General features: G+C 49.6%; 4 protein-coding genes across 4 annotated transcripts; 3 read left to right on the top strand and 1 right to left on the bottom strand.

Annotated features, from left to right (window-relative positions):
- Positions 1-393: 393 nt before the first annotated feature.
- On the top strand, positions 394-2,238 carry T310_6803 (Capsule-associated protein CAP1; the record flags this gene model as incomplete). Its single annotated transcript, XM_013470386.1, has 2 exons — positions 394-2,123; positions 2,187-2,238. The coding sequence occupies 2 exons, from the start codon at positions 394-396 to the stop codon at positions 2,236-2,238; spliced, it is 1,782 nt and encodes a 593-aa protein (XP_013325840.1).
- A 742-nt stretch (positions 2,239-2,980) lies between these two features.
- T310_6802 (Alpha/beta fold family hydrolase) lies at positions 2,981-4,685 on the top strand (the record flags this gene model as incomplete). The annotated part of the gene is made up of 3 exons (XM_013470385.1): positions 2,981-3,128; positions 3,306-3,793; positions 3,870-4,685. The coding sequence occupies 3 exons, from the start codon at positions 2,981-2,983 to the stop codon at positions 4,683-4,685; spliced, it is 1,452 nt and encodes a 483-aa protein (XP_013325839.1).
- Positions 4,686-5,739: 1,054 nt separating this feature from the next.
- T310_6801 (Glycogenin) lies at positions 5,740-8,341 on the top strand (the record flags this gene model as incomplete). The annotated part of the gene is made up of 6 exons (XM_013470384.1): positions 5,740-5,772; positions 5,830-5,857; positions 5,913-6,019; positions 6,071-6,652; positions 6,704-7,308; positions 7,366-8,341. 6 exons carry the CDS (start codon positions 5,740-5,742, stop codon positions 8,339-8,341), a joined length of 2,331 nt encoding a protein of 776 aa, XP_013325838.1.
- An 886-nt stretch (positions 8,342-9,227) lies between these two features.
- Positions 9,228-10,152, bottom strand: T310_6800 (Cysteine dioxygenase; the record flags this gene model as incomplete). The annotated part of the gene is made up of 5 exons (XM_013470383.1): positions 9,228-9,373; positions 9,406-9,463; positions 9,527-9,664; positions 9,720-9,791; positions 9,856-10,152. The coding sequence occupies 5 exons, from the start codon at positions 10,150-10,152 to the stop codon at positions 9,228-9,230; spliced, it is 711 nt and encodes a 236-aa protein (XP_013325837.1).
- Positions 10,153-11,460: the final 1,308 nt, after the last annotated feature.

Below are 11,460 nucleotides of genomic sequence, written 5' to 3'. Positions count from 1 at the left end.
AAATTAACAACGCCCCTGGCGATTGAACAGTATCAGAGCGCATGGTCGCTGAAGATACGCGTTCCCTGAGAGAGCTTCTGCCACACTTGGCATCAGCCTGGAGAACTGCGTCACTCAGTCGACTGACAACGACTTGCTGGCCAAGCTTTTCCGGGGACGACGCACGTGGACACGACGCACCGTGCATCGAGACCGTCGAACTTCGAGACAGTTGTCAAGGGAGGCCAACCGCAGAGCACTTGGTCTTCTCGACGCTCTTTATCCTGCCATGTGCATTTTGTCACTCGTTTATTCCTCCAAATAATTGATGCCTGTAAACCGGGCGCGTCAACGCTCACTGCTGATTTCCTTGTTTATATATACGCTCGATCTCATATGAATCGGTAAAGCGGGATGCGGCTTACGCGGCTCGTCATCCTGCTGGCAATTGCCCTTCTAGCTGTTCTCACCATCCTGCTTCTCAAGGAAAATTCCAGCGCTCCGTTAATTGACATCGCCACCAACCCATTCGAGCACAGTCTTCCAGCAGACTTCAAGAGCTTGTTAAGTCCGACGAGTGAACAGTCCCATCCGATCGCGAAACTCATCAACGATGCGAACGACCAGTTCGAAAAGTTACGGGCCCGACAGTCGACGACCCTGGCCGAGGCCGTGAAGGAGTATCGCCGCCGCTATGGGATGCCACCGCCGCCAAACTTTGACAAATGGTTTGAGTTCGCGCAGTCGAGAGGTGTTCAGCTCATCGACGAATACGACACGATTTATGATTCCCTGTTGCCTTTCTGGGCCCTGCCCCCCAAGGTTATCCGTGAACGCGCTCGAGAGACGCTGGGATTCGACAATGCTGTGATTGGGCTTTTGATCAGGGACGGCAAGGTCACCAAGGTGGAAGGCGGGGGAGATGGGTATAAATGGCAGCGAGAAGCAACTGTCGGCATGATGAAGGATTTCGTCCAATACTTGCCCGACATGGACCTTGTCTTCAACACCCATGACGAACCTCGCGTGATAGTTCCCCATGAAGATCTACAGCGAATGGTGTCTTATGCAAAGGAGGTTGCGATTCCGGCCGCCTCAAGCAATCCATCGCCGCGCAATGCGTGGTCGCCGAGACCATCGGATGTGAACAAAGGCGATCGGATTGAGGAGGTACGCACTACTCGCTTCAACAGATTTGCCCATCAGCCTACTTGGACGCACTCCCGTATCTCCTGCCCCGTGGATAGCCCTGCCCGATCTCTCGATGAGGACCCCGCAGACAATACCACTGCGTACTCATATGGTGAACTTGGCTTCATATACAACACCACGGCCTTTTCTGACATTTGCTTGACACCTTCTCTGAGGAACACCTTTGGATTCTTTGACCGACCGAATGCATTCGATATCGTTCATGATCTGTTCCCTGTATTCTCACAGAGCAAGATATCCAGTTTCCAGGACATTCTATATCCAAGCCCGTGGTACTGGATTGGGAAAGTTCCGTATGACGCGAGAAAAGACTATAGCTGGGATCAGAAAGCGGATAAGATGTACTGGAGAGGGTCGACAACTGGAGGCTTTTCGCGCGCGGGCGGTTGGCGCCGGCAGCATCGACAGCTATTAGTGAAGAAAATCAACGCTCCAGACGAGGCAAAGATTCTCACCAAAGATGAGAAAGGGAAATGGATCACCAAGGGAGTTCCCCGCAAAGACTTCACTAATTTATTCGATGTCAAGTTTACGTTTATTGGCCAGTGTGACCCGGACGACTGCGAGGCACAGAAGCAATTCTTCCAGGTTGTTAAACCAGCGGGCCAGCAGGATGCTTGGGCTTATAAGTATCTCCTCGACATCGATGGGAACGCCTTCAGTGGTCGCTACTATGCCTTCCTACTTAGCAATAGCTTGGTCTACAAGATCGCTATTTTCCGTGAATGGCACGATGAGTGGCTCCGGCCATGGGTCCACTACGTCCCCTTGAGCTTGAAGGGTGACGACTATGTGGAAAGTGTACGCTACTTTATTTCCGAAGACGAAGGGAAGATCCAGGGTCCGCGTTTGGCCAAACAAGGCAAGGAATGGGCACAGAAAGTGCTTCGTAATGAGGATCTGGAGGCATGGTTTTTTAGACTGCTGTTAGAGTGAGTTTTCCCTCTTTTTTTTTCCCCTTGCAAGTTCACCCGCGGCTAACTTCTGACTACTAGATATGGGCGGTTGATTGATGATAATCGAGAGAAGTTGGGCTTTTCTCTATGATCATCATGTCTGGTATCATGTGTTCGCCACACCTGTATCCACGACGATTGACGGGATCATTGGGAATGGTTTGAGGTTGTCCATTCCCCAGTCTTATAATTTTTCGTTGCTAATATCTTTATTTTCGATCGGTGCAACTTCGGAACTGTGGCTATGTGCTGGGTGCATACATAATCTTAACGTTGGCGTTGGCTTATGGGGGCTCCTATTGTATTTGTATAAAATTTTTATCATTTCATCACCGCATCTTAGAGAGAAGGGTGGATATGGTTTGCTTGGTAGCATACCCTACTACATGGTAAATTTGAGACCCAGTCCCCCACGCATATTGTATAGTTCTCATGGCAACTGGCCAGAGTAGATTGTGCCCAGGTAACTTGGGATATATTGTAAATTATCCTAGCGTTAACAATGCTTACTGTTGAAAATTTATATTGCAGCCAGTCATCGCAGGTGTTGACGTCGCGGTTTGTCTGTTCTATAGCTAGACGACTCCGATGACGCAGCGGCGATAGCTACCAAGGTTTAGGGGTATTGGGGCGACGATCGGTGGCACGCGAGCTACCTAACGTAGCTGGACGTTAGCTTAAAACGTTACACCATGTAATAATAGCTGGTGACAAAGAAATTCTTCACAGTGGAAGCTAATAATAATAATAATATCTTGTACAGCAGCGTGGGGCAACACAATATTGTGCAAGAACCCGACCGACATTGAGCTGCGGCGCCGTTCGGAGCCTTCATGGCTGACCAGCTGCTGAGAGCCCTGGGCTCCCTTGTCGCTTTCAGCTATGGCCTCTTCAACCTGCTCCTCTATACTGCTACAGCTCTGAAAGATGGCACGTTCTTCAAGAGGCCTACAGAAAAGGAGGACCTGGAATTACGATTAGGTGTGTATATTCATTTCTGTCCGTTTTTTGTCTTGAATGCTGCATTCTTGGCTTTCTCCTAGTCATTCCTTACCCCCGACTACAATGCATATATAGTTCCATGTACTGTACTGTTCTACCGCAGCACATGGAAACACCAGACAAATGACTAATCGACTACTTTCGAGCATATTTTAGCTAGAGATCGCTTCTGGAATTTATCCAAGCAGTGGTCTGGCTGTTTCAGTCACCAGTTCCTGACGCTGCGCGACGGATTTAAATTCCACTACGTCACCAACGATGTTCCCAGCAGCCGGACGACGACCTCTCGTCCCGACCGACCGCTCGTCATCTTCCTCCATGGCTTCCCCGATAGCTGGGCGTTATGGCGCCACATCTTCAGCTCCACTTGCATTCGCGAATCGAGCTCGTTAGTTGCGGTCGATTTACCGGGATACGGTGGGAGCGACCGGTTGGAGAAATACACAGCTACGGACGTGCTGGAGAAATTGACCGAGTTTATCGTCGCCGTGAGGGAGCGGTATGAGATTGACAGTCAGACGAATGGAAAAGCTACGGGAAGAGTCATTATTGTTGGCCATGACTGGGGCTGCGTGCTGGCTATGCGCCTCGCGGCTGACGCTCCTCAACTGGCGGACAGGTTTATCCTTTGCAACGGACCTCTCGTATGTGCAAATACCGCTGCAACTTCTAACCCTTGTCTGTTTCCCATCAGGCTGACAGTCTCGATTCGCCATCCAGGCCGGGCTAGTTTCTGCGAACATCAGGAGGCTGGTGTCCTCCTCTGTAAAAATGTTCAAGATCTTTTTGCGTGCTCCGCTGCAATCTCCGTCAATGCTTTCGAAAGCCTTCAATACTCTCAAGCCTGTGCTTCGGCAGCTGGTCCTGTCGGGCTATATCTTCGTTATGCAACTGCCACTGCCCTTGGTCCGCTATCTTGGCTCAGGTGGGAATTACTCGTTCCTGAAGGGTGCCCATAAGATTGCGCACGGTGAAGGGGGAGATTACACCGTGTTGGATGCTGCGGAATCCATGGCGAGCACTCTAGGACCGTCTGCGGAGGAATGTAAAACGGAGAACAGTGATCATGAACGGTATCCCGAAAGCGTCATAAAACAGCGAAGTTCAGGGAACTTTGTCAACATGGCCAGCTACTATAGACATGGAACAGCCGTTACGCCTTGGTCAAAATCGGTCGAAACGATTGCGACTCTCCACAGTCTCGGTCGCGGTAGTGAACTGCGACGATCGAGCAGTCGTGCCGGCGTGTTTGACGACGGACCAAAGGGGTCGCTCAAGGCGAATGCGACCATAATCTGGGCCTCGAAAGATACCGCGCTGGAGCGACAATTGTGCTTGGACGGCATTGGCGATTACCTCGTTCATAACAGCCAGGTGATTACACTGCCACGCTCTGGACATTGCACGCCTATAGAGCAAGAGAGCCGGGTAGCGTTGCAGAAGGTGATCGAGTGGGCTGTCGGAGGGGAGAAGGAAGACATCGGGTCGGTTATAGAGGCAAGCTACGCCGGAGCGGCGGTGACCCTTCGAACCTAGCGCATGCGGATTTAGGAAGTATCAAACCAAGCAAGCGGGGGAAATAGGAATCTGTCTCTGATAAGTGACATGGAAGATTGAGTATAATACAGTGTATTATTATGATCATTGTTATTTATGTTGACCTTAGCGAATGGCAAGAAGGGATTTTTCAAGATGAATGTCTCTTGAGAGCTGTAAATTATATATTATTGCGGGGAAAGTTGGTGCAGCGCTGATCCGTCCCGTATACTCCGTACTTGGTTGTGATTGGGTTTTCGGCGCTGTGTGTGGGGGGAATGACATCAAGCAGAGCAGCAGAGCAATTGCTATCAGCGCATCCACTGCGTTTAGATGCTAGATATGTGAGGAAGTGGCTCAAATGGCTGATTTTGGCACAGTCAATAAGAAGAGCGTGGTGCATAGCTATTTCCTTATCTGCGTAACTATATAGCATTAGGCGTCCTGGAGGTCAATTATTGGCATTGTGTTGCCCATATTGTGCCATTTCTATGCTATAGGTATACAGAGTAAATGCAAGCAATTCTGCGCGGTAAAGAATGGCAAGGAGATTCAGGAAGATTGGACCCAGCAGAGCATGCCCCTTGTGATCATTGCTGGTTCCCAGTCTAAAATGAAATTACCTGGCCAGGGAAGCTTGGCCGTGCGGCCCAAGGACCAGAAGCATCCGAGAGCTTTCTCCAGGCTGCTCCGACATCTCGACAGGTGGGGCACCCTGCCTCAGCATTGTCTCTCCCAAGCCCTCAATTGCTGTTTTCTTGTATATAGCCCGTCGCTGCGTTGCTTTTAGTTTTCTGTACTGTGCTTCTCAGGCAGCATGCCATTCTTGTCTCAGACGGTAAGTCTTTGTTATCAGCACATACAAATATACCTGTCATTCCGCTCAGGAGGAGCAACCTGGCTGATAGCATGGGAGGTTACAGCAGATGAAGTGACCAGTGGCCCTCAGGTTAACCTTTATTGTTCCTCCTCTCTTCGATCGTCTTCTGGTTTTGCGTATAGAGAAGTTGGTGCCGGTTCCAGGGTGTTTGGATTAGAAAGTCACCGACCAGCCATGGCTGCGCGGGGTGAGGCAGTCTACTGTACAGTGAGCTTGAGTCGCCATCATCCTGAGCTACAGCAATGATTTCTGACAAGAAGACAGCTCCTTATGACCGACAATTATCTCCCGGGTATGCATTGTCTTTATCCGCTGAATGGGCGTCGGTTATACTGATGTCACCCTAGGTGCGGCTGTCCTGGCACATTCGTTACGGAACAATGGAACAAAAGGGAGATTGGTCGCTCTCTTTACACCGGAAACTCTCAAAGAGTTGACAATCAACGAGCTGAAGGTATGATTCATAACTGCGAATTGGCGTGTTAGCTGCCGCTGACTAGCGAAGACACTTTACGATGAAGTCATACCTGTCCGCCGCTTCACGAACGGCACCCCAGAGAACCTCTACTTAATGGACCGACCGGATCTGATTTCGACGTTCACGAAGATCGAGCTCTGGCGCCAGACACAATTCGATCGCATTGTATACATCGATTCAGACGTCGTAGCGGTTAGGGCCCCAGATGAACTATTGTCCTTGGATGTGGATTTTGCAGCAGCACCAGACGTTGGGTGGCCCGATATCTTCAACAGCGGGGTCATGGTACTTCGTCCAAATATTCAGGACTATTACTCTCTGCGTGCGCTAGCAGAGAGGGGTATCAGCTTTGATGGAGGCGACCAAGGCCTGCTGAACACCCACTTCAAAAATTGGCACAGATTGAGCTTCACGTATAATTGCACCCCGAATGGAAACTACCAGTATCTCCCGGCATACAAGCATTTCGAGAGTACGATCAGTCTGCTTCATTTCATTGGTCCCCAGAAACCATGGAACCTATCGAGATATGCATTCCCTAGGGGAACACCGTATGATCAGCTCCTTGGAAGATGGTGGGCTGTGTACGATCGACACTACCGGCCTCAGGTAAGGATTCCTCATAATGACAGCCTTTGTGTCTCTAAATTTCCTCTTTAGCCCCCTCCATCCCAAATCAGCCAGCTCGACGAATCGGCGGGAGTTCCGAAGTTCAACAATACTTCAGAGATAGGAGCTCCGATTCATACGACATTGGAAGCGTCACCTTCCCAATCTTCCATTGTACAACAGCCACCTTCGATATCTTCAGCAGGACCTACTCTCCCACACTACCAGGAAAGCGAACAGGTTGCTGAGGATCTGCAGGTCGTGCAACGTTCGCTGGTGCCTGAAGCTCTCGTAGAACCTGGACCTGTCCATGATCTGCCGACAGAACTGGTGCACGCGAAGCCAGTGAGCTCACCAACCATGTCTCATGAACCACGAATATCTAGCGCGCCGGAAAAGTCGCATACAGACGTTCCGAGTGTGGTACCATTATATGTGCGTGGTGAAGAGCATGTTTCCGTATCTGCCCATTCGCCAAGCAGGCAGCCTGGAGCTCCTCCAACGCTGCAGACGTCGCTATCATATGGCCAGAAGCAAGAGGAACCATATCACTATCGACTGAAGTCTGAGAAAGACGCCTTTCACCTTACTCAGAAGCCTCCTTCGCCCACGCAGCGGCCATTCTCACCACCAAAGGCGGAATGGGATGCAACCCGGTATGGCTATAACCCTATAATCAATCTATCTGGTAGTATCCAATTGACCAAGCACAGGGAGCCACCACCTCGTCACTCAAAGCCGGAAGCAATAGGCCTGCAGAAAAAGATCTACAATATGTCTGAAGACACAAAGCTTTTCCGGCCGCCGTCGTCATATCCAGAAGCACCTAAGAACATGTACTACGAGGTTCCCAGCGTAAAGAGGGAGCCACAGAAACTGGCGCAGATATTCCCCTGGGAAGCCCGTGCTGTCAAGCCCACGCGGGTGTTTGCCGATGAGGACGTAACAGTAACAGTAACAGTCACCGAGCCGGGTAGCGTGTCCTCACTTGGCAGCACTACGGATGATACATCGTGTACTCAGCCATCAACAGCATCGTCTTCAGTGTCGTCTGTCCAATCCCAGGTACCGCCGCCGGGAGATATATGGAAATCCTACTCCGCGCAGTCAAACGCATGGGATGACATTCCAGAGATAAGAGTGTACATCGAGGCGGTCAAAGAACAATGGCTTAGGAGAGGGGGAAGAAGTAATGGTGATGGTCGAAGAGCAATCTCCGATTCAGGAGGAGAGGAGTCTGAGTCTGGCTGCTGTAAAACGACGACGACAACAAACGAAGCCAACCGCTCCAGTCTTCCTGGCACTCCTGCCCCCGTGCGAAAGATATCTGAAGCAACTACGACAACCGGAACCGGAACTGCTACAACGCGAAAATCACTATCCGCAGCCGAAGAAGGCGTACCAAACCAGGAATCCGAGTCCGACTGGGTGGGTGTCACAGTCGACATGTTCCTGCATCTCCTGCGAGCAGTCTACTCATACTGGGAATTGACAACAGAATCCTCTGGTCCGGCTGGAAGAGCTCCGACAGCGACAATGACAACAATAACAACAATAGGTCAGGCTAGTATTCGAAAAAGAACAGACGGGGCCTGGGTCCCTAGGGATAGAGATAGGAGTGCAGGTCTTAGGGGGGCTGCGAGAGTGGGAGTGAGAGCAAGAACTCTCCGGCAAGAGGGACTGACTTAAATTAGGTTTATCAGGGATAGTCACCTTTTCTTTTTCTCTCCTAGTCTTCATCTCATTTGTAATAACGAATTACGTACAGTACAATTATTTCCTTTTTTTTTTAATTTTCCTTTCCAGTCAGTCAATCAGCCAGTCAGTAAGTAATAAATACATATATCTGTATGTATGTACAGAGCTCGGAAACAAGTCCACTTACTTAGCACTAAGCCACGAGAAAGAAAAGAATGATGATAGAATGGGGACATATTTTTCCCCACTTGTCTTCAAGATTCTCCGTCGTAGTCTTCATCATCTTCTTCGCTTCCTTCCGGCCGGCTGAACTTGGCACTTGGTACTTGGGTTCGTTGTACTACATACGGAAACGATATATATATTCCACTGTACAATTGTGTTGACAGACAGACAGACTGTCGTCATGTTCCCAATATATGACGACAGTGACAATTATGGGTGTTCTGTTTCACGAAACTACGCTTCTTTTTTATGTTATTTGCGCCTACTGTACAACATCGTCAATTTCCCAAGTTTTGAGATTGTGTCCTACTTGAGAAATGTCCAAGAAGAAGAAGAGCAAGAAGAGCAAGAAGGTGAGGAGGATTTTTTTTTTGCAAGATTGATTCGTTGCCCGTCGGCGCCCGCGCCATCTAGTTGTATACAATTTTTATTTTATTAGAGGACAGTACAGAGGTACGCCACCCATTGTTGACCCTGAGAAGAGTGTATGAGAACAAACCCGCAGGCCGTGAAGAATAATGCAATGCATGCATGTAATCAATAGGGGAAAGGGGGGGAGTTATGCCAGCAAACCCGAAACCCGAAACCCAAACCCAAAAACCCAAAACCGATAAGCTAGCCCAAACAAGTTATGAAAAAAAGTCCACCTCGTTTAAAGCTTTTTTCCCTTCCGGGAGTAGAACTCGCACTGCTTGATGTGCCGCGACTTGCCCGTCTTCTCATCGAAGATACAGAATCCGTAGTTAGCGGCGTTCGGAGGAGTATAGACTAGAGGAAATCTTGTGTCAGTGCATGTAGCTACGGGACACAAACAGCTTTGGCCAACGTACGGTGAAGGGAAATAGCGAAGTTGTTGGGATCTGGGTTGGATATCCGGTGGAGCCCGAGCTGTGTAGGACACACACATCAGTCACAAACTCATATCAAGGACTGGTACATCGTATGACTCACTTTGTCGGACATGTAGGTGACCTGGTTTTCGTGATACACTGTCTCTTTGGTGACTTTCAGGGGCGACTCTTGGCCATTTGCAACCTTCTCCTTCTCGGGCCATGCGTAGAGGGTTTCTTTGAGCGACCCTTTGAGAACCTATGTGACGAGCTATGTGAGCTTGGATAATGTGGAATAGAATTCGCCTCCATACCTTCATGACACAGTGGGCATTGGCATGATCGTGAATTGCACTGCCTTTACCGGGAGTCCAGACAAGAATGAGCTAATTCAATGAATCGTTCGAGTCAGCAGATGAGACATAGCTTTCTGCTTGAAATGCAACTAACCAGGTTGCTCTTCCCATTTCCCTCGTCAACCAAGTTCCTAGTATACGTCTTGCTCGGATCACCGAATGCGTAGCGACCCCATTCAGCCTCATTGGAGGTATATTTCTCCATCAGGCGCTGGATGTCTAACGGATCGACATCGTCAGAGTCGAGTCCTGAACTGGGACCAAGAGCTGCACTGAGCTCTTCCACAAGCTTTTCGAAAGCATCCGGAGAGCCGTCCTGCTTCTGGTTGTGGCAATCGTGGCAACCAGTGGAAGACGGGCAGGATGTCGCATTTGTTTTCAGATACGGCATCTTGGTCAAGCTCAACGGGAAGCAATTATTCCGTATCGTTGGTAGTCGTAGTCCTCAACAAGGGCGGTCAGGTAGCTAGCTAGGTATATGCAAGAGCGACGAATCGTATAGATAAGATAACTAGAGATAAAGATCGGGATTGCGTCGCTCCACCACAGCTTTATATATAGCGCAAAAGGAGGGTACCTAGAGGTCAAAGAAGCTCGTCCACTTTTTGAGAACAAACAGGAGTAGTACAACTGTTCCCAGGGTTCGTTGAAAGTATCATGATAACTTTAAATGAAGTAGGACAGTTGCTCTACCGGCGCTTTCCGAAACAATGGCGTCAGACCGCTCGTGGTCGCTGACCGACTTTAAGCGACCCACTCTTTCCTTGATGCCTCAGGCACCAACACCAGCAGAGGAAACACCCCGCCACTTCGACTGTGCCACCGCCTACTCTGTACTCCGTGCATAGATCCAGACGGCAAACAGCTGATTCCACAAAAAAATCCACGAGAAGAACTGCCACGCATTGGCTCGTGTCCGTCATTTTTTGATCGCACGACTGCTCAGCAGGCGCACATTTCGGAGACTGGATTATCGATTTCTACTTTGAACGCCTGAAAGCTAGAGGAACAATGTCGAGCACTGTGGAAAAGGTTGGACGACACAACGCCTTCCCCGAGATATCATTCTCTGCTGGACAATTTCGACTGACGAGGTGATGGAAATGTATAGATCAAAGAGATCGAGGCCGAGGTTCGTGGAATTCCTCTGATTATTTTCGTTCGGAGGCCAGTTGGTCGGCCCCAGAATGATATGCTGATGGTTGTTCCTATAGATGGCCCGGACTCAGAAGAATAAGGCTACGTCGTTCCACTTGGGTATGTGCATAAAACAAAGACAACAAGTCCGACGTCAATGTGGTAGGGCGAATAGCTGATACATGGGGGCACAGGACAGCTAAAAGCTAAACTCGCAAAATTGAGAAGAGAGCTTTTGAACCCACCTGGCGGTAGTGGTGGAGGTGGCGGTGGTAGTAAGTGTCTTATTATCAAACACACGAAGATGCCGATCTTCTGACCTTGATGATCAGTTGGATTCGACGTCGCCCGTACTGGTGTTGCCAGTGTGTATGTCTCTTCACATTCCCACTTCAAGGATTAGCAGCTGACGTTACCGTCAGAGGCTTTATTGGCTTTCCTTCGGTTGGCAAGAGTACCTTGATGAGCAAATTAACCGGCCAGCATTCCGAAGGTCTGTACCCAGTGCCAATGCATTACACGTGACCCTGACTGACGTCTGCAGCTGCCGCTTACGAGTTCA

This window comes from Rasamsonia emersonii (assembly GCF_000968595.1).
Source record: "Rasamsonia emersonii CBS 393.64 chromosome Unknown ctg1118621760448, whole genome shotgun sequence".
NCBI classification, from domain to species: Eukaryota; Fungi; Ascomycota; class Eurotiomycetes; order Eurotiales; family Trichocomaceae; genus Rasamsonia; species Rasamsonia emersonii.
This window is presented reverse-complemented; position numbering and strand designations above follow the sequence as displayed.